General features: G+C 47.5%; 1 protein-coding gene across 1 annotated transcript in view; it reads right to left on the reverse strand.

Annotated features, from left to right (window-relative positions):
• The window catches only part of ADAMTS15 (ADAM metallopeptidase with thrombospondin type 1 motif 15), a 48,876-nt gene that overhangs the window by 5,921 nt on the left and 19,670 nt on the right, over positions 1 to 23,285 (reverse strand). Inside the window, exons 2-4 of the mRNA XM_056860393.1 lie at positions 19,098 to 19,230; positions 8,796 to 8,963; positions 434 to 717 (exon numbers count right to left, since the gene is read on the reverse strand). Of these exons, the coding sequence (XP_056716371.1) occupies positions 434 to 717; positions 8,796 to 8,963; positions 19,098 to 19,230 (585 nt within the window). The remainder of the gene's footprint in view (positions 1 to 433; positions 718 to 8,795; positions 8,964 to 19,097; positions 19,231 to 23,285) is intronic.

Below are 23,285 nucleotides of genomic sequence, written 5' to 3' on the forward strand. Positions count from 1 at the left end.
CCTCCCTACCCCGGTCATTGCTATCAGAATTTATTATGATTACATGGGGGCTCTGACTGCCCCCCCCCCGCTACACAGGCTTACAATCTCCTTCCCTTCCTTTCCCCACAACAGACACCTTGTGATGTAGGTGTGGCTGAGAGAGCTCTGAGAGAACCGGCCCAAGGTCACCCAGCTGGCTTCCTGTGGAGGAGCGGGGAATAAAACCCGATTCTCCAGATTAGAGTTCGCCGCTCATGTGGAGGAGTGGGGAATCAAACCCGGTTCTCCAAATTAGAGTCCGCTGCTCTTAACACTACACCACGCTGGCTCTCATACACCACCTTGCATTATATGATGCAAGAGAAGCAGGATACAATCATAATAAATAAGTTGCTGCCACCACCCCCGCCTCTGTCGGGATCCTCATAATGCACAGCCATCAGGTACTCACCCGGTACTTACTGATGTTATGCCTCTCAACACAAGCACCCTTCAAGCAGAACCTCCCGTCTCCACAGCTGGTGCCATCAGCCCAAGGGAAGTGACGCGTCTGGCACATGATGTGGCCGCGGGCTTTCCCCGTGCACCAGAGCTTGGTGCAGTACTGCATGTACGGGCAAGGCTTGGAGCCGACGCCAAAGGCCAGCTCACATTGCTGGTTGAGGTTGTAGTTGGTCCCGGGGAGGTCTTCAGGCAGTGCAATAGGTTTGGTGGGCTGGTCCAAGAGGCAGTCACCTGGGAAGACAGAGGTGGGAGGAGAGTTAGCAAAAAGAGTTTTCATTATGCTATTATACTCTGCTTTTCCAAAGGTTGCCCAAAGCGGTTTCCAATAAAAAAAAAACCTCATAGTCTTAAAGCACAAGCTACTGTGGTACAAAAGGATCTATACACAGTGGAACAACAACAGAATGAAAACAAATTGGAGCAGAACACATCACTAACAGGAATGATCAATTATTCACTGCTTTGGCAACTGTTGTGATCAGGGATCCACTAGTTCACCGATCTGATCAGACTTGTCCAAATGAATTATGATGTGTCTGTTTTTATGCTTAGACTGCTTTATTGCAGCTGCTGTGAGCCCCCACCACCTGTCTGTCGCTGCTGCCTCGCATTGTTACGTTTTGAGATTTTGAGCTGAGACTTACTACTTAGGTGTCTCTGTGCACCTTCAGTGTTTGCCCAGTAACCTAGCTAATTTTCTAGTCAGTTCTTGCTGACTGGGCCTTTGCCCTGTCACTGAGAGAACATGGGTGATGTGCATAGAAACGGATTCTCATTGGGATCAGGGCTATGCTAGGAACAAAACAAAACCCTTGGACTGCCAGCTGCCAGTCCCTCACCAAGTGGTAGAACTTGCCATCAAGTCAAAGCTGATTTATGGTAACCCCATAGGGTTTTCAAGGCAACAGACGAGCAGAGGTGGCTTGTCATTGCCTTCCTCTGCACAGCAAGCCTGAACTTCCTGTTGGAAGTAGTAGAGTCTAGAGTGCAAAGGAACTAAGAAGACGACCCAAAAGGGGGTGGGTAAGTGGTCAGCTAGATAGGGCTGTAAGGCTAGAGACTTTTCTACCCTTTTCACACCTCTTGCCTGTCCTTAGACCAATTTTCTTAGGTCTAACTCCCTGCTTCTTCTCGGACGTCATTCTACCTTATCTCTCCCTCCTTAGCTAGTCAGACAGCTAGAGGCTCTGTCTCTCAGCTTTCCTATCTGAAATGTACTTCCTTAATAAAGAGCAACTTTATCTTTAGTCAGTGAGCCTGGCACCTCTCTGCGCAGTTAGCACACTCTGCCACCACTCTCTCGGTGGTCTCCCATCCAAGCACTAACCAGGGCCGACCCTGCTTAGCTTCCAAGATCGGGCAAGGTTGGGTTAGCCTGGGCTATCCAGGTCAGGGCAGGATCCAGATTAGGGGCCTCTATACATTTAATAGCATTTGATAATTGACTGTGGAGAGCAATATGCTATTCAGTATCTGACACTGTTCCAATCTCTCCATCAAAAGAAGCCAAATCAGGTATTCATGAGTACTAAAATTCATAAATGACACTTCCAGACCTGCCATCCCACCACCACCATCTTCAACATGCATTTAAAATGCAAGCAAGCAATCAGTACAGAATCTACACTCATATATTGGAATCAAGGGATCTAGATCGAAAAGGTTATGCTTATTCAAGTCCAGGGAAGGCCAATTCCACATAGGGAGGTATTTGTTGTCTGAAATTGCCCTTACTTAAAAAACATATCACAGAACTTGCCAAATAGAAGGCTTGGGAACAGCCACTCTCTGAAGTGTTGCCTTTTTCACATGGGAGCAATTTTGGGCAATCATCTCCATGTGCAAATCCATGATGGTACAAACCACGCACGAGGACTATATCATATTCCAAATATGCATCTGAATTGGTCCCGACACAAACAGGAGCAAGAAAACAGAGTTGCACTTACCTGTAACTGCTGTTCATTGAAGTCTTCTGTGCAGACACACATTTGGGACTGCGCCTGTGCGCAAGCCTGCCACCGGAAACTTTTTCTAGCCTCAGGCCAGTAGTTGGGATGCCCCTCCCCTAGGGCAGGCAGGCTGGCTTCCCGCCAAACCATCGTTTGCTCCTGGGCAGGGCATCCCCTCCCTCCTCAGTTCCTCGCTCGCCGCCGACCTACCTAATATGCAGAGAGCTCAAGTTTCTTTAACCTCTTCTACTCTCCTTACTTTGACTTTTCTGGTTCGTTTTTTTTAATTTATTTATTTATTTATTTATTTAGGTCGACAGCGGGGTCGGTGGGAGGGAACGTGTGTCTGCACGGAAGACTTCAATGAACAGCAGTTACAGGTAAGTGCAACTCTGTTTTCATTTTCAGTCTTCGGTGCAGCCCCACATTTGGGATTTTGACAAGCTACTCACATTTGGAGGTGGGTGTCGAGTTAGTGAAATAAGGATTGGAGGACAGCCTTTCCCACTTCTGCATCTTTTCTTGCCTGCAGGTCTAAGGCGTAATGTCTGATGAACGTGTCCTCGCTTGACCACGTCGCCGCCTTACAGATGTCACGGAGAGGATCCTTTCTGTGGAGAGCGGCTGACGAACCCTGGGCCCTGGTCGAATGGGCCCTAATGTCCAGCGGGGAAGTCTTGCCCGCTTCCTTGTAAACAGTTCTAACTGCTGATACCACCCATCTAGCAATGGACTGTGCTGAAGCTGGTCTCCCTTTTGGGGGGGCCTTGGTGACAAATAAAGAGTCTTGGACTTCCTGAAATGTCTTGTCCTATCTATGTAATACAAAATGGCCCGTCTGACATCTAACAAATGAAGGGTCTTCTCAGCTGGAGAGGTCGGGTTCGGGAAGAAAACCGGGAGTACCAGTTCCTGAGACATATGGAAGCTGGAAACCACCTTAGGTTTAAACCGTAAGCTGGGGTGCAGGACTACTCTTTCGTTAAATATTTTCAGAAAGGGCTTGTACACCCTAAGGACCGCTAGTTCTCCTACACTGGTGGTAGACGTAATGGCTATCAAAAAGGCCACTTTGGCTGTAAGTAGTGACAGGTGCTCAGTCGCCAAGGGTTCAAAGGGTGACTGCATAAGCTTGACTAACACCAGGGATAGGGACCATTGTGGTACAATTCTAGGTATAGGAGGGAACAAGTTATTGAGTCCCTTCAAAAAACGTTTAGACGGGGTGCGAGAATGTGGTGTAACCCTCCAGCCTGTCATGAAAGGCGGAAATGGCTGCCAGGTGTACTCTTATAGATGAGATGGTCAGCCCTTTTCAGGTTAGTTCCAACAGATAGTCCAGGATGTGTGGTAGAGGGCAATCAAAAGGAGACAAGTCCTTTGCATTGGCCCATCTCTCAAACCTTTCCCACTTCCGATCGTAGGAATAGCGAGTAGAGGGTTTTCTGGCCTGTAGAATGACCTCTCTAACCGGGGTGGACAGCCCTGTTGCTTGCGTTCTATTCTCCACGCTGCTAGGTGTAACCTGACTACATCGTGATGTTTGAGTATGCCCCATCTGAGCAACCCTGGGTCCCTCGGGAGTGTCTTGTAGTTGCCTCTCGCCAGTTGTAACGGTTGTGTGAACCAAATTTGATGGGGCCATAGGGGAGCAATCAGGATGCAGGAGGTACGATCTGCCCTGATCTTTCCCAGCACTCTGGCCAGGAGAGGGAATGGGGGGAAGGCATAAAAGAGTGTGCCCGACCAGCGTATCTGAAACGCATCCCCTAGAGATTCTGGGTCGCGTCCTGCTAAGGAACAGAACATCTTGGCCTTCCTGTTCTCCTTGGAAGCGAACAGGTCGATTTGGGGAATCCCCACAGCTGAAATATGGGTTCCAGGAATGTCTCCTGAAGCTCCCACTCGTGATTGATACAGAATTCCCTGCTGAGTGTGTCCACCCAAGTGTTGTGGACTATATAGAGAGCTAAATGTATGGCTCTCAGTTGGATGTTGTTTGCCAAGTACACCTGCCAGACCCTTTGTGCCTCTCTGCACAGCGGAATGGATCCTGTGCCCCCGTTTGTTGCTGTAGTATACTGCTGAGGTGTTGTCGGACTGCAGCAACGTTCTGGACCCTCAAAAGATATCTGCAAATGAGGTGAGTAACGGATAGCACGTAACTCTAATTTGGAGGCCATTACGGCCCTTGGCACGTGGCCAGGGGGACCGGGCTCACAGAAATCATTCTGCGGAGTGGAGAAGATGGGGCTGGTCAGGAAGCCCTGAGCGGCAGCCCAAAAACTCACGATCAAACAGTTCTGACGACTTTTTGAAGAAAACGGCGCTGAGGAAGTTTAATTACATTCCACTCTCGGCGGCAGCAAAGAAGGAACTGAGGAGGGAAGGGATACCCCGCCCAGGAGCACGCAGTGGTTTGGCGGGAAGCTGGCCCACCTGCCCTAGGGGAGGGGCATCCAAACTAGAGGCCTGAGGCTAGTAAAAGTTTCCGGTGGCAGGCCTGCGTGCAGACGCAGTCCCAAATGTGTGTCTGCACCAAAGACTGAAAATGAAACAAAGCCCTCCCTCCTGCCAACAGACATCAAAGACACAACACATAGTTAAATTGTGGAACTCACTGCCCCAGGATGTGGTGATGGCTGCCAACTTGGAAGGCTTTAAGATGGGAGTGGACATATTCATGGAGGAGAGGGCTTTTCATGGCTAGTAGTCAAAATGAATATTAGTCATGATGCATACCTATTCTCTCCAGGATCAGAGGAGCATGCCTATTATATCAGGTGCTTTGGAACAGGGCAGGATAATGCTGCAGCAGTGGTCTTGTTTGTGGGCCTCCTAGAGGCACCTGGTTGGCCACTGTGTGAACAGACTGCTGGATTTGATGGACCTTGGTCTGATCCAGCAACGGCCTTTCTTATGTTCTTATGTCTCTTTAAAAAAAATAATGCAATTGTCAGGGTTCTAAGAAAATCTGTAGAACTCGACTTTTCATTCTGATGTAAGACCTTGCCCTGTCTCTAGCATCTCTCTCTCTCTCTCCTTCTCCCTCTCCAGGCACGGCTATAACTTTGTGGTGCTCATCCAGCATGGCCTTTCTTACGTTCTTATGTTCCAAGCGCGATTAGTCACAAATGCTGAATTCACATGTACTCCTTAGCATGTCCATGTGCAAAACTCAAACGTGGTTGTAAATGGACAAGAATCTGGTTCTGAACATTAAATAACAAGACTGTTTTAAAAACGCTGAAGCTACAGACGGCCCCTTCAGGAAGGTTGATTTACAAGCTGCATTCCAACCTTCCAGTGGTTTACGATGCACGTGCGATTTCGGTTAAAGCAAATGAAGACTTAAAAACAAACGAGCTGGGGAGTTCGCCTGACCCACTGTCAGCCATCAATCAGCCCCTCTAAGATGGCTGCTCCAAGAAAGACTCAGAAGTTGCGTTTATAATGATTTACTGTCCTCCAAGTGTAAATTGTTTAATGAAATGGGAGAACTACGCCAAGCCAACAGGTCAGGCGATGGCCCCTGTAGCACATGACGACTCCGACCTGTGAACAGCTGGTCTTCAGGAACTCAGACACCCTTTGTTCTCTTCTGCTGGGTCTGTGGAGTGCGCTAATGTGGTTAGGATGGCAGAATTTGCCTAAGAAATTTCCCCATCAACGCTTATTCATGACATCCTTCCAGCGTTGAGTATTTGTTGAGAGCGGTGGACTCTAATCTGGAGAACCGGGTTTGATTCCTCACTCCTCCACATGAAGCCTGCTGGGTGACCTTGGGTTAGTCACAGTTCTCTCTGAACTTTCTCAGCCCCACCTACTTCACAAGGTGTCTGTTGTGGGGAGGGGAAGGGAAGGTGATTGTAAGCCACTTTGAGACTCCTTAAAGGTAAAGCGGGGTATAAAAACCAACTCTTCTTCTTCTTCCAAGGAGCTCGGGATGGTGTACATAGTTCCCTCCCGTTGGGTCCTGACAACAACCCTAGGGTTACCAACTGCAGGTTGGGAAATACCTGGGGATTTAGGAGGGAAGCCTGGGGAGGGCAGGGTTTGGTGAAGGGAGAGACTTCAGCGGGCTATATTGCCATGGAGTCCACACTGCAAAGCTGCCATTTTCTCCAGGGGGAACTGAACTCTGCAGTCTGGATCACAGTTGTAATTCTGGGAGAGCTTCAGGCTTCACCTGGCAATGCTACTTATGAGGTTGGTGAGGCTGAGAGGCAATGACTGGCCCAGAGTCACCCAATGAACTACAAGAGTAAGCGGGCGATTTGAACTCAGATCTCCAAGACCCTAGACTGATCCTGTAACCATGACACCACACTGGTTCTCATCTTTCCTAATGAAGAAGCTTGTTCTCCTTGTCATTCTACAGATTCCAGACAGAAAGCCTGTTATATCAAAACAATGCAGGGTCTTGTGGCTTATTATGACATATGTTTTCTTGGGCTAGAACCCACATCACAGGCATGACGCATGTTCACAAACACATATATGAATGCACTCACATGCACCCACACACTGCTATAAAGAAAAATACTGTCAACAATGGGATCAAAAGGCAATGAAATGAAAGAATTGTCTGTGGCAATTCCGTGCAAAGTTCTTGTATACATTTGAGGCTGCACAAAAATGTCACAGGCTGAACCTTTTGCATTTCATTTTGCCTTTTGTCCCTCAAGTTTACAATCCTTTTCTCCTCAGTAACAGAGCTGGAACAATTACAGCCAGGGACAGCCTCCTCTGTACATGGCCCTAATGTGTGGATTTAATAATCTGCATCTAGGGCCATGTCCAGAATTAGACATTATGATATTCCTTGTTCTTCTCTTTGTTGTTACGATATTCCTTGTTCTTCTCTATGTTGCAATGAATCACCTAATCAATTCCTTGTTTCGTTTACAATGCCGTCCTAAGCAGAACCTCGTCCTTCTAAGCTCATTGAAGTTAGTGGGTTTAGAAGGATGCACAGGAGTCTTTCGCCCAGCGCACAAACTGCCTGACAATGTGTCAGGAGCATCAGCCCATGAGATTGCAGAGCTGGGAACTGATCAGAAATGGGCACTTAGGCTCCTGTTCAGAATTTCATTAATAGGAAAGGACCGGAAATCCAGTAAGGACATCATTAGCTTTTTACAATCTGAGGCAAAATCCTCTTCAGTTTAATTTGGCTTGCAAATAGATTTGGCCCGTTCTATGCCAGCTCTGCCCCATCCCCTTGCCTCGGAATTTACCTTTTAGCTACAGCGACTGAGGAAAAGGGAGCTTTCGTGGGTCTTTGCTAGGTTGTAAAGCCTACCCCAAGAGCCCCATGGCTCAGAGTGGTAAGCTGCAGTACTGCAGTCCAAGCTCTGCTCACGACCCAAGTTCGATCCTGAGGGAAGTCGGTTTCAGGTAGCCGGCCCAAGGTTGACTCAGCCTTCCATCCTTCCAAGGTGGGTAAAGTGTAGGTGACTGGGGAAGGCAGTGGAAAACCACTCCATAAACATAGTCTGCCTAGGAAACGTCGGGATGTGACTTCACCCCATGGGTCAGTAGTGACATAGTGCTTGCACAGGGAACTACTTTGATCTTTACCTTTAAAGCTTATCCCAGAGTCAGAATCACCAGGCCCTAACTCTAAAGTAAGACACTGGGTTCACCATATCTCTACATGGAATCTTCCTGAAAAATTTCCCTTGCATTACCAAAATTGTCCCGAATTCCACCTCCAAATTCACTTGGAAATTTCCATCTGATCAGAGTTCGATGACAACGCTTTCACACAGTGAAATCGTATGAGACAGAGCTCACTGCAATTTCTGGCCACCTCAACCAATTCGCAACCAGGAAGGCAGGCGCCACTGGGTGGCAACCAAACAGGTGACAAGAGCTATGTGCATATACTACAGGAATGATGGATCACATATTACTGCTTTTGGGAGAATACTTTTAGAAACTCTCTTTTCCCTCCTCTGTGTTTGAAGCAACATATACCCAGGTCTAGAAGGAGGGTTTCCAAAGTCCAGATATTAGCTGGAGATCTCCTGCTATTACAACTGATCTCCAGAAGATAGAGATCAGTTCACCTGGAGAAAATGGCCGCTTTGGCAATTGGACTCTATGGCATTGAAGTCCCTCCCCTCCCCAAATCCCGCCCTCCTCAAGCTCCACCCCAAAAACCTCCTGCCAGTGGCAGAGGGACCTGGCAACCCTATCTAGAAGCAAGGTTTCCTGAGGTGCTTTGTCCATACTTATGACCACCCAGCAGCAAAGACTGCATAATTCAGGCCACTCGGCTCTTCCACCCAAATTGCTCGCCCCGCATCCCCATGCTCCTTTCCTTTATCGGAGCCCCTACCCCCCACTCACCATGACCACTGTCCAAGAAGTCTGTGATTATGGCTGCGCTGCAGGCAGACCAAGGGTTGGTGCGGTCGATCTGTATGAGCGTGGGCGACATCATGTGGTTGGTCCTCAGCTTCCCAAAGATCTCCTCGCAGACCTTCACGTTGTCGTGGGGCATGTTGAACACGTGCCCTGGAAGGAGAAAGAAGTCAGATTTTAAAATCACAACGAGAATTCATGCAACCTCCACTCTGTGGAGCTCTCCCTGCCCCGAGCGGGGGAATGGCCATCCTAATCATAAAGATGAAAGCAAGCATTATGCTTCTGTTATGCTCCAGGATAACTCCGATGGAGATTCTCACTCTCAAGTCTCACACTTTTCTACCCCGCAATTGAAAATCCGAACGCATGGGGAGCTTCTCCCGGTGGCGGCCAGACTCATTTCTCCCCCCACCGTGCAAGGCAGCGGCAGGGCTTACCTTTAAGGCAACGGGAGAGCATCTTGTCGCAGTGTGGGGCAGTTATGGGAATGACTGACAAGATCATTCAGTTATGACTGACGGAAAGAGGAATGTGAAGGAAGGAAGAAGGACGGCCATAATGCGGCTGCTTCCGTCTCTCCCCCGGTCTCCCAGATGGGACAGAAGCGCTTGTTGAGAAGGCCCCTCAGATGGTGGGAAGACAAAACACGCAGAAGCAGGGAGGTAACTGGGCGCTACTCCTATTTGGCATTTAACACTAAGAACCTGAAGGGAGAAAATAGGTTTTTTCCCCACATGTGCCATCAAGAAAAAGCCAGCCGCGGATGACATCAGATCTGGGCACCGCAGGTCATGGTGGAGGAGGGAGGAATCTACAGTGGCACAGCCTCCAGAAGCAGGGAGGTAATTGGGCACCACCACTCCTGCTTGGGACTTAACACCAAGAACCTGAAGGGGAAAACTAGGGTTTTTCCCCACATGTGCCATCAAGAAAAAGAGGAGTCTGCCTTTAATTTGCATACAAGTTACATGTATGTAATTTCAAAAACCTTTTGAATATAACCTGTTGGGAGGAAATCATCGTATACTCAAGGTTATCTTTCTTTCAGGAAATTTCGTATAAGATATATACACAACTCAGGAGACAGACTGTCTTGGAAAGAATGCTCCGAGGCAGAAACATATTTGCCCGATCGACTGACATGTTTCAAAATGCACAAAGTTGGGAAATGATCCATATTTACTCGAAGGCCCATGTTACTCCTATCCTGGGGTCCCTTTGCTGGCTGCCAATAATTTTCCAGGTCCAATTCAATGTGTTGGTGCTCACCTTTAAAGCCCTTCATTATCTGGGGCCCACATACTTAAAGGACCACCTCTCCCTGTTCATTCCTGTGCACCAGCTTTGATCATCCTAGCAAGATCTATGCCCCCACCCGACACACATCCATTGTCTAAGGCACATCCTGCCACTAGGGTTGCCAGGTGCCTCTTCATCATCGGGGGGAGGTTTTGGGGGCAGAGCCTGAGGAGGGCAGGGTTTGGGGAGGGGTGGGACTTCAATGCCATAGTCCAATGGCCAAAGCGGCCTTTTTCTACAGGTGAACTGATCTCTGTTGCCTGGAGATCAGTTGGAATAGCAGATCTCTAGCTAGTACCTGGAGGTTGGCAACCCTATCTGCCACAGTCCAGGCTCGGGCTTTTCCCGTAGCTCCCCCCATGCCTCTGGAACAGCCTCCCAGAAAAGTTCAAGGGGGATTGTGCCCTCGAGGTTGTCCAACGAGACTGTAAAACAGAAGTGTTCTGGATAGCTTTTACGGCATCCTGGGCCTGGACAATGGGGAATATCCTGCTGCTTGCAGCATATGTTAATTTAATAAAACATTAGAAACGAAACCAAAATATTTATATTGTTTTTATATTCTATTTCCCAGCTTTGGGTCCCAGGATGCCTGGGAGAAGATGGATAAAGAAAGAACATGCTAACTGTGGTTACACTTTGGCCCACTGACCATGCTGTTCAGATACTAATGATGAAGACTTGGCATATTTTCATTGTGTAATGTAAGTTAGTAACAGCTGCTTGCCTTGCTATCACCCAACCATGAAACAATACAGAACCCTCATCTGGGAACAACTGGATTCAGAAAGTTTGGGACTTCCTAATTATGAATCAATTGTCCCAACAGGTAAGCACTCAATTGGAAGATCACTTTATGGCAGGCTTGCCAACCTCCAGGTGGGGCCTGGACATCTCCCAGAACTACAACTGATCTCCAGACAAGAGAGATCAGTTCCCCTGGAGCAAATGGCTGCTTTGGAGGGTGGCCTCTATGGCATTATACCCCGCTGAGGTCCCTCCCCAAACCCTGCCCTCCCCAGGCTCCACCCCCAAATCTCCAGGAATTTCCCAACCTGCAGCTGGCACCCTTACTTTATGGGTAGGAGAGCTGTGACTAGTCCAAGGACACCCAGCTGGCTTCATGTGGAGGAGTAGGGAATCAAACCCGGTTCTCCAGAGTAGAGTCCACTGCTCCAAACCATAGCTCTGAACCACTACACCACGCTGGTATAGCAGAAGGGTAAAAGCTGGATCTGAATTGGGCCCCTACATATTTGGGCACTGAATTCCCAGTAGGGAACTAGCAGCAGTAGTGAATTCCTAGTAGGGAACTCGCAGCAGATGTGTGACTGAAAGCCCTTGGGGCAGATTGAGCCGAACACGTAGAAGATGCAACAAAAGGACCATCATTCCTTGAATATTTATGCGTAAGCCATGACACTCCTTTTGCTTATGGGACTCCCAGCTCAGGATATACCTACACAGTACAGTCATTGCTGTTTTGGATCCCCTTCCTGGCGCCGCCAATTTTTTTGCTGCTTGTGTTCTAATCAGATTGCCCCCAAAGGTAGACAAAGTTACAACAGATGCATGTCTCCTTGCCAAAGGGAGCCTGCAAGCCAGCAGTTCCCTGGCCAAGGTTCACACCATCTGCTTTGCGCACAGACACTAGTTCTTGCAAATGCAATGAGGAGGAAACCTGAGCAACAGAGATCAGGCAAAAAAAAGGAAAGAAAAAACACATTTCCTTATTCAGACTTCCTGGCCACTCCGGTAACAAAATCCCACAGCTGATTCCTCTGAAATGTTGGATTCCCTCTGAACATATGAGCTGAATAACTGGGGTTGAAATAATATTCCGCTAAATCTAAAACATGGCAAAACATTAACATTTTGATGGACAAAGTCTGAATACTCCTGTAGGCAGAACTGGGCATCTTGGTTTGCTCTTCCTTGTACACTATAGAACTTCCACTGGTAAGACTTGAAGGGGCAGAACCTTTACTCCCCTGTAGTAGCATTTCAGGGAGATCAGTGGACTACTGTGGGAGAGGGAGACACGGAAAGTCCATTCTGCTGTTGCAAGAGTCTTTTATCAGCAGAACATTTAGCCTCAAACTAACCCAGCAGTGATGGGAAGCCGAGAAAAAGAAGAAGAGGAGTTAGTTTTTATACCCCGCTTTTCTCTACTTTTATGGAGTCTCAATGCAGCTTACAATCACCTTCCCTTCCTCTCCCCACAACAGACACTTTGTAAGATAGGTGGGGCTGAGAGAGTTTGGAGAGAACTGTGACTAGCCCAAGAAAACCCAGCAGGCTACATGTGGAGGAGTGGGGAATCAAATCCGGTTCTCCAGATTAGAGTCCTCCACTACTAACTACTACACCACACTGGCTGACCCTGATTTGAATTTGCAATAGAGACATACCTATTAGCTTCCAGACATGTTTTTCTGGGTGACAAGCATATTTGGGATGAAGAAGCAGCAGTGTTGGTTTTTATATGCCGATTTTCTCTACTTTCTAAGGAGAATCAAACTGGCTTACAATCTTCTTCCCTTCCTCTCCCCACAACAGACACCTGGTGAGGCTGAGAGAGCGCTAAGAGAACTGTAACTGGACCAAGGTCACCCAGCTGGAGAAGTGGGAAAACCAACCTAGTTCACCAGTTTAGAGACCGCCACTCATGTGGAGGAGTGGGGAATCAAACCCGGTTCTCCAGATTAGAGTCCACCACTCCTAACCATTACACCATGCTGGAGTGCCTGACATCCTCAGGTCATACAGAGAATATTTGATCAGTGTATTGATCATTGCCAAGCCCAAATGGCAGATGGAGGGCCAGCGTAATCCATGAGGGTGTCAGTCTTGTTGGGTAGTGGTTACGGTATAGGACTCAGACTGGGGGAAAATGAGCTTATATCTTCAATTTAACCATGAAGCTCATGGGGGGGGGGGGGAGACGTTGGGCCAGTAACTCTCTTGCAGCCTAACGTACCTCTCAGGGCTGTCATTTGGATAAATGGAGGAGGGGAGTACCATACATGTAGGGTTGCCAGCTCCGGGGTAGGAAATACCTGGAGATTTTGGAGGTGGAACCAGAAGAGGGTGGGGTTCGGAGACGGCAGGGACTTCAATGGGGTATAATGCCATAGAGCCCACCTTCTAAAGCAGCCATTTTCTCCAGGTGAACTGATCTCTGTTGCCTGGAGATCCATTGCAATAGCAGCAGCTCTACAACCACCACCTGGAGGTTGGCAACCCTACATGCATGCCAACTCAAGCTCCTTGGAGACAGGATGAATTAAAACAGGAGATTGCTGCCTTACGAAGTAAACAGCAGATGAAACCTGTCGTTAACTGGCACATCTTTCCTGTGGTAAATCTTTCTCCCTCCACCCCATATGCATCCAATCATGCTAACCCAAAGAACGGGGAACTGCCATTTGAACAAGGGTTCACTCTCTGTGAAATCAGACATTAATAATGTCCTACGCAGAGATTCTCCAAGACCATTAGGTTTTTCTTTTTTCTTTGCCATCAAGTCACAACTTATGGTGGCCCCGTAGGGCTTTCAAGGCAAGAGACATTCAGGGGTGGTTTGCCATTGCCTGTTTCTGAGTAGCAACCCTAGATTTCCTTGGTGGTCTCCCATGCAAGTACTAACAGGCTGACCCTTCTTAGCTTCTGAGATCTGATGAGATTGGGCTGGCCCAGGCTATCTAGGCCAGGACTGGATTAATTTATATGTTGTGCCAACCCTGAAATATTATTGATTCATACACAAATGTTCGTTACATGATTACTATCACCGAATTAGTCTGCCACCTCCACTGGGAAGCACGGTGGGTGCATTTGACAACAGGCGATACGGAAATTCTGTCTGTGGCACTTAACCCATGGTGGTGCATTCACCCATGCAAGTCGCCACTGCTGGACGCTTCAACCAACGATCCACGAACCAGCCCTCTCTGACCGAGAAATCCAGTTCCTGGACAAGCCGTTTCCAGTGTGGCCAGTTCAGAAAGAGATTTGAAACCGCAGAATTTGTTGCAGACCTAATCAAAACCGGAGTCTCTTCCTGCACCCCGAAGGAGAGCCAAAGGAAGTTGGCTGCAAATCCTCTTGACAATCTGGCACGGAGCATCTCCGGATCTAGGTGTGTGTCTAATGCATCCCGGCCATGACATGTTACTGCAGGGTTTCATAAGCCTGGGAACGGGGGCAGAGCCAGAAAGCCGCTATCTGCGGCTCAGGCGTCCTTGTCTTCCTAGCAGCTGTTTTCTAACCATTCCAATCAAACCTCCTGATAGTATTAGGAACAATGCTGCAGAGTATCTTTCTCTCTCTCACACACACACACACACACAAACACACACACACAATTAGGTGGAGTTTCCTCCCCCCGAAATCTGTCCTGGAAACTTTGCTATTGTCTAAACTTCCTGAGCAAAAACCTTCAGGGTTATTTTAAACATCAGCCTTGTCCCTCTCCTAATTACGAACCAAGAAACTTTCAAGACCAAATTGGATCCAGTCCCCCCCTCCCCCCGCTTCCAAATCTGCTTCACAGGTGGCAACCGCAGACACGGGCCCGGCCTCTTTAGGGTGGTTTGGTTTTTAAGTGGCCATTTCCTAAGCCACAAAATGATGGATGGGGGTTCCCCGCCAAGAATGGTCTGGCGCGCATCCGACAGGGAACGTGCAAAGCCAGACAGATGCAGAGCACGGGCCACAAGCGACTCGGCGCCACTTCACTTCGGGCTGCCGACTCCGAGTCGCGAGATTCCTGGAAATTTGGGGGTGGCAGCCTATGGTGGGCAAAGCGTGAGGAGAGGAAGGACCTCATCGTGGTATAAGGCCACAGAGTCCACCCTTCAATGCAGCCATTTCCTCCAGGGGAACCGATTGGTGTAGTCTGGAAATTAGTTGTAATTCTGGTGCTCTCCAGGCCCCACCTGGAGGTTGGCAACCCTTGCTTCAGTACAGGATTACAAAGTCCGCACCGCACAATATCTTGGGTGCCGTACCTCTCTGGCCTCTGTACCAGCTTCCCTTTTCTACCTGCACTCACAAAATCCTTCACCGTCGCCACAGGCCTGGAAAGCAATGCACGAAGTTGGAGAACTGTCAAGTTGGAAGGTCTCAAGGCTGGTCCGGGGCCCTGGACAGACATTCCAGGAAGCAGAATTGGAGTGGGTTTCTCTAATTCAGGACCCCACAGTCAGGAGATGAACCTGGGTTCTGGAGGCAGTAAGAACCACAGTGGACCCTGAAGAGCAGCAAGGAGACAGCCCAGCTCCTGGCTTCCATCTCAAGACACTGTTTCCCCTCGCCCTTCTCTCGAGCCACCGCAAAGGCTTTATTGTGGTGCGCGCTTCCTCTGTTGCTAGTGTTTCTGTGTGCAGAAAGACTCCTTGGAAAACATGAATGTTGGACATGAGGAAATGCTAGAGGAAGGGGAAGCAAATGTCAGTGCAGAGGACAGCCTCCACAGCAGCCAAAGAGACACACGACAGGAACAATGTCATCAGATCCAAGCCTTTGAAATGTACTTTGTCCATTTAAAATTGATATACTGCCTTTCCAAAAGCACAAAGAGGTTTGCGCAAAACCGTAATACACCCAGTGAGAAAACAATTGTGGCTCATGGGCATCATAACCAAGAAAACCCGATTTTCAGCAGAAGAACACTGAACACGCCTTCCTCTCAAAGGAACGCTTTAAATTCTTTAAGAAAGACCTGAGTGAAGAAGCTGCCCAGATCTCTTCAGGGAAACTATTCCAGACTGTGGGGGAGGATACAGAAAAAGCAGAAGCGCTTCCCGCCCAAAGCCAATGTGGAGTAGCAGTTAGAGAGTGTTAGACTAAACTCTTGGGGACCTGGGTTCAAATCTACCACAGAGCTCGTTGGGCAAATTTGGCCGTTTGGTCTCTCTCAGCCTAACGTTCCTCACTGGGCTGCTGTGATGATTTAGTGAGGAAGGGAGAAGCACAAACACCATTCTGATCTCCTTGGAGAAATGCTGAGGTAAAGCGATGTGACAGAGAGATACGCACTTGTCAAAATGCCTTGAAGGGCTTGTTATCTGGCTCTTCATTGGCAGGTGGGTTCACATAGGGAGATATTTATGCATGATCTGGCTAATTTAGGCACCGCACTGCTTGCTAGCCACAGAGGCCTTTTGTGTCTAAAGAGGAGGATTGTGGAACATGAGCGCACATCAGTGCAAGAGACGGTGTGATATAGTGGCTCTAGAGAGACTCCAGATACACAGTCCCCTCTCAGTGGGTAACCTTGGGCCAATCACTGTTTGTCAGTCTAACTTACCTCAAAGGGTTTTTGTGAGGATAAAATGGGGTAAGGACCCCTATTTACACTGCCTAGAGCTATGTGGAAAAATAAAACAGAGACAATTGTTGTAGCTAACTGGGCAATGTCCCTGCTTGAACCAGGAGCTTTCTGAATTGAAGCCCAGATTCTGACAGGAAACCACTGCTCTAAAGATGTTATTTAGAAATTCATACACCACCTTTCTTCTCAGTGGGGACCCAAAGCAGCTTACAACATCATTCTCCTTTCCTCCATTGTAGCCTTACAACAACCACCCTGTGAGGTAGGTTTGAGAGTGACTGGCCCAAGATCACCCAACAGGTTTCCACAGCTGAATGGGGATTCCACTACACCACACTAGGGCTGTTGGAAAAAAAAAATCGGGAAAATTTGGGTTTGGGTTTATTGGCCTTTTTCCTCCCCGGGAAAACCCGAATGCCGAATTCCCCAATACCGGTAAAGGTGGGGATTCGGCTTTAAATTCAGGATTCCTGAAAAATTCAGCTATTTAAATGCATTAAACCCTTTTTGTGGCTTTTGGCGGCTCGGGGGGGGGGGGGGGCATTTTTGCAGGTAGAGGTCCCAAATTTTCAGGGTAGCTAGAAGGGACTCTCCTTGCCAGAATCTCTAAGTTTGGTAAAGATTGGGTCGGGGGTCCGGAGTTATGGGGTCTGGAAGGGGTCACCCCCATCCTCCTCCATTGAAATGCATTGGCAAAATGGCTGTGTTCCAACTCTTTAATCTGATTTTTGCAATGTATCTCAATGGAGAAGCCGGGCTTTAAACGGTGGGAAAGTTCACCCTGCACCTCCATAGAGACAAAGTGTATAACACTATATCTCTATGGAGGCACTGGGGGAACTTCCCCACCCACCGTTTAAAGCCCAGCTTCTCCATTGAGATACATTGCAAAGATCAGATTAAAGAGTCACAGCCACTTTGCCAATGCATTTCAATGGAGGATGGGGTGACCCCTTCAAGACTCCATAACTCCAGACCCCCGACCCAATCTTTACCAAACTTAGGGATTCTTGCAAGGAGAGTCCCTTCTAGCTACCCTGAAAATTTGGGACCTCTACCTGCAAAAATGCCCCCCCCCCCCCCGGAGTTGGAAAGACCCAAGCTTTACTGAATTTGCATTTATTCGGTACTTTTCTGGTTCGGTTTTTACCGAATCAACAGCCTTACACCACACTACCTAGCCATAAAACCAGGGGTTTGTTGAACTAATTTGTTACGAGGGCTAATTATGACATAAATGTCACTTGGTCATGCCGGACCATGCCTCGCCAGCTCAGACTGGGACTGGAGGGGTGGCTGCCTAGGCTGGCTCATGGGCTGGATAAGAGCTCTCAAGGAGGTGTATCTGGCCCGTGGGCCTTATGTTTGACACCCCTGCATAAAACCATTCTCTCCCATGCCTACACAATCCAGACTAAGAAGCTTTAGCAAATCTCACGCAGACCATAAAAGCAAAGATTTCCATTATACAGCTAGCAGTGCAAAACTAAAAAGAGTTACACTGTTCTAACCCCACTGGCTCCAATAGACTTAGAAAAGTGTAACTTTGCATAGGACTGCACTGTTGATTATTCTTTGTCTTTGCTAGGTGCTGAGAAAGAAAACAACCGGTGTGGGTGGGGAGGAAGCCAGCGCTTCATCCTTCCCTGTGTCTGGGATTGCAATCCTCCACCTTTCTCTTCCTCTAGGCAGAATAACCGTAAGAACTGTTGCAAGAAATTTTCCCATGGTGGGCATAACACAGACAGCTTGGCTCTCAGAAAGAGGGCTTTGCCCTGGAACCACTTTGAATGCCAGGAGTCAGCCCAATAATTGGATAGGGATTTCTAGTCTTAGAAGAATGGTTTGGCTTTCCGGTGCTGTAGGTCGAGCCAAAGACCCATCTGAGAGCCAATTGCATAAGGAAATCCAAGCATCTGACAAGTCTGCCTCCACTCAGAGGAATGGAATACCTCCAGTTAGTTTTATGTGGCTGTCCTTTGATGACTTAGAAGAGGAAAGCAAGCTTCATTTCAGGGTTTTCATCCTCTGTATGCTCAGAGGCACCGTGCTTTCAACCAAGGGTAGCAAACTCACAACATAGGGGACATGTGGTCCCCAAAGCAATTGGCCCCAGCATCCTTCACAGTTTTTAATCAGCGGATGGTCCGGTCTTTGTCTATCAACTCTTAACTCAACTCTTTGTCTATCAACTCTTGAGACAAAGTATGATGTAGTGGTTAAGAGCAGCGGACTCTTAATCTGGTGTACTGGGTTGGTTTTCCCACTCCTTCACAAGAAGCCTGCTGGGTGACCTTGGGCTAGTCGCAATTCTCTCCGAACTTTCTCAGCCCCACCTACCTCACAAGGTGTTTGTTGTGGGGAAAGGAAGAGGAGGAAATTGTAAACTGGTTTGAGATTCCCTAAAGGCAGAGAAAATTGGGGTATAAAACCAACTCTTCTTCTTAACGGGAAAAAAAACCACACTAATGTTGCATTTCATATCAAGCACAGCCACGCCTGAGCACATCAAAACTGCTGGAATGAGCAGGCAGAAATCAAACTGGGCAAAGATTTTCCCAGAGCTGCCTCTCAATAGACCTTTTCCCACTTTGAGATGCTGCATCTCATGAACGCACTACCACACTGAATCGCACTTTGTTCCTTACCCAGCTCATGAGCCGTGGTGAAAGCAGAGGGGAGACCGTCGTCTTCAATGACTGAGCAGCTGCGTTTGGGGTCGCACATAGTGCCCACATCTGCCATCCCCAAGGTGTCGCAGGTGGTAGCTCCACACAAATCCTATAGGAAACATAAGAATTCACTGGTAAGATCAACAGTTCATCTAGTTCAGTTTCCCACTAGGGGTGTACATTCAGATATATGTGTGTAAACTGCCGTCAAGTCACTGTTGACTTAAGTCAACCCATAGGTTTTGAAGGCAAGTGAGAAGCAGAGGTGGTTTGCCATTGCCTTCCTCTGCAAAGCCTTCCTTGGTGGTCCCCCATCCAAGTACCAACCCTGTTTAACTTCTGCGATCTAACAAGACCATGCTATATTATATTATTCTACATCCCAGTATTCAGACTTACCCAAACCAAAATTAAACCCAAAATTCGCTGTTTGAGGTCATCTCCAGGATATCTGAAACTACCCCAAACACTCCCGAAATTTCAGCAGTACAGATCATTTCGGTAGTGTTTTCGGGAGGCACAGGAGTGGGGGGTGGAAGGAGGTAATGAGAGAGAGAGAGAGAGGAAGCATGCCCCAGAGCTCAGCTGTTCCACAGTGCATGGTCACCTTAAATTTAAAGAGCCGTTATTTTCTCTGAGAAGACTTAGCCTCCAAACCTCCTTAGAAAACAATGTCCCTTTAAAATTTAAAGGGTTCATGTGCTGTTGAACAGCTGTGGGGAGCAGTGAAGATAGATTTGGGCTTGGTCTACCGCCCCTAGGAAATAATGGCCCCAATATTTCCTAGGGGCAGTAGACCTGGCCTCTCTACTACCCCTAGGAAATAATGGGGTAATCCCTGTACAAACTATTTAATGACTGGCTCAGCAAGATACCTCTTCTTTTCATTCTGCCAAAAGCCAGATCCAAGATAGTCATTCTTCCCATTCTTTTCCTATGGCTGTTTCTTCCTTGCTCTTCGTGCCATGGATTTGTACATGTCGATTTGCTTGAGAGAACTCTAAGTCACAAGTTGTAATCTGGGCCAACCCACATTGTGAAGGTTTTCCAGGTCATGTTGAGTCATATAAGCAGAGCCAGTTTAACATGCTCAGAGCTACTTTTTATTAAAACATCAGACTTATTTTGATTAGTGTGTATAGGTCAGGGACACAAGAGGGTGCCTTACATTGACTCAGAAGATGGATCTATCAAAACCAGTATCACTCTCCAGTCACGAGCAGGGAGATGACCCCTCAAGGGTTGTTCTACCCCCCCCCCATGAGGGGCCCAATCCTGTTTATTAGGCCACTCCTCACCCACCACTGCCATTCAGCAACTCCTCAGAAAAACCATGCTGGATCAGACCAAAGGCCCATCAAGTCCAGCAGTCTGTTACACAGTGGCCAACCAGGTGCCTCCAGGAAGCCCACAAACAATATGACTGCAGCAGCATTATCCTGCCTGTGTTCCACAGCACCTCATAGAATAGGCATGCTCCTCTGATACTGTAGAGAATACAAAGGAAAGATAGATGGAACGAGCATAAGAACAGCCATGCTGGATCAGTCCAAGACCCATCAGGTCCAGCAGTCTGTTCACACAGTGGCCATCCAGGGGCCTCTAGGAAGCCCACAAACAAGATGACTGCAGCAGCATTGTCCTGTCTGTGTTCCAAAGCACCTCATACAATAGGCATGCTCTCTGATACTATAGAGAATAGGTCTGCCTCATGACTAGTATTCATTTTGACTAGCAGCCATGGATAGCCCTCTCCTCCATGAAAATGCCCATTCCCCCTCTTAAAGCCTCCCAAGTTGGCAGCCCATCACCACACCCTGGGGCAGGGAGTTCCACAATTTAACTATGTGTTGTATATAAAGAAATACTCCCTTTTATCTGTTTTGAATCTCTCACAGCTTACAGCCTCAGCAGATGACCCTGTGTTCTGGTATTATGAAAGAGGGAGAAAAGCTTCTCCCTGTCCACTCTCTCCATACCAAACATAGTAATAATGCATAAATGAAGATGGCAGAGAGATATGATGCTCAGCCTGCAGCATCCCTACACAGTATTGTCAGCTCTGGCTGGCAGCAGCTCTCTGGAATCTCAGGTACAGGTCTTTCACATCATGTTTTACTGGATCCTGGAGATGCCAGGGATTGAACCTTAGGCTGATAAGGAGAGGGAGGGCATCTTGGGCATCTTCTGGGCATGGAGTAAGGGTCACTGGGGGGGTGGGGGGTAGTTGTGAATTTCCTGCATTGGGCAGGGGCTTGGACTAGATGACCCTGGTGGTCCCTTCCAACTCTATGATTCTACAAACCTGGGACCTTCTCTATGCAAAGCAGATGCAGAGCCACTGCCCCTCCCTCTAAGTAAGCAGGTTTAAGTGAAGAGGGATACACTTTCCCAGGTTCACTATGAAGCGTCATGAATTAAATGTCAAATCCACTTTTTTTATGGGCATTCAAACTTCAACTGAAGACAGGGATCATCAAGTAATCCTCATTTTGTTTCTTTTCATATTCATTGATGCATTTTTTCTGTAGTTTTGCTTATTCTTTCATATTGCATATACATGCTGTATTAATTTTTGCATGCAACTAAGGTGGTATTTTCATGTCAATGCATGCCATTTATATGCATAATACTGACTTACTGATGCACAAACAATACAGAAAGATGTGTGCTTTTCACAGGGGAGCATCTGGCGCAAGGCCTGCAGTTTCCCCGCCTTCCAGTGCCTCCAGCAGCGGCTATTTCAAGGTGGGGAACCAACTGCCACCCACAAACCCTTGCTCACTTCCCTGAAAGAAAGGGTGGGTACCACATTGGGAAATGGTGCTCAGAAGAGCTACAGATGCCTCCCAGTATCGCTGCTCTAGTCTAACACTACATCATGCCAAATTCTTTGCCAGGAACAGCTCCATTCTGTAAGCTGGATCAAATTAACCAAGTTCTTTACTATCAGTGTTTTGAACTGCACTATAATTCATACCAACCTTGTGCACGTGGTCCTGCTATACTGCAAAACCTCAAGCAATGTTGTGAAGGCACAGCAATGAAACACAGGTTTGATTCACATGAGCCAAAAAGCAAGATCATTAACAGGGATTGATTTGGGGGGGAGGGTCAAACAGTCCTGGCTGAGAACCATTCTCACATTACACAGGCACGAACTTAGGACTGCTACTGAAGACTCAACAGGAAGATGAAGCCAATCGTGGCTTCTTCTTCTCCCCCCCCCCCCCAAGAATAAAGGAGTGAACATAAAAGGGTTAGGGGGAAATAGGGGGTTACAATAATGCATCAAAAATATTGTATCTACTGATCAATTATATAGAAGAAAAAGTATATACACTGGGTGGGAACAAGTCTTTTATCCCAATTTAACCTCTAAAATTCTAAAATGTGATATATTTATTCTCTGTTTCAATATATTTGTTATACTAAACAAAAATACCTTTAAAACGCATTTTTAATATTATCCACATTGAACTCCTCATAACTTGTGCTGTTTTCACATAAGCATAACAAAGCCTCCAATTTAGAAACCATTCTTCTCTAGGTCTTTTGTTTATGAAATTAGATTTGCCATGACAGCATATTCTGCCAGTTTATTCTTCCATTCTTCTATTTTGAGACCTTCCTCCGATTTCCATTTCACGGCTAGTACCATTCTGGCAGCTGTGACCACATATCTATACAATTCCTTGGGATAAAACTAATGTTGCTGGTGTTATCCCAAGTAGCATGTACTTAGGATCCAAAGCAAAGTTAATTTTTAACATTGTTCTCATTTCTCTATGAACTTGAATCCAGCATGAAGAAGATGATGATGATGAAGATGAAGAAGAAGGAGTAGTTGGGTTTTTTATGCCAACTTTTTCTACCACTTAAGGGAGACTCAAGCTGGCTTACAGTCGCCTTCCCTTCCCCTCCCCACAACAGACCCCCTGTGAGGTAGGTGGGGATGAAAGAGTGGTGACTAGCCCAAGGTCACCCAGCTGGATTAATGCGGAGCAGTGGGGAAACAAATCCAGTTCACCAGATTAGCATCCGCCGCTCATGTGGAGGAGTGGGGAATCAAACCCGGTTCTCCTGGTCAGAGTCCACCACTCCAAACCAGACCACCAGATATGAAAGAAGGTTCCTTCAGTTTCTTTGCATTTCCAGCAATGT

This window comes from Euleptes europaea, chromosome 14 (genome assembly GCF_029931775.1).
Source record: "Euleptes europaea isolate rEulEur1 chromosome 14, rEulEur1.hap1, whole genome shotgun sequence".
Taxonomy (NCBI): Eukaryota; Metazoa; Chordata; class Lepidosauria; order Squamata; family Sphaerodactylidae; genus Euleptes; species Euleptes europaea.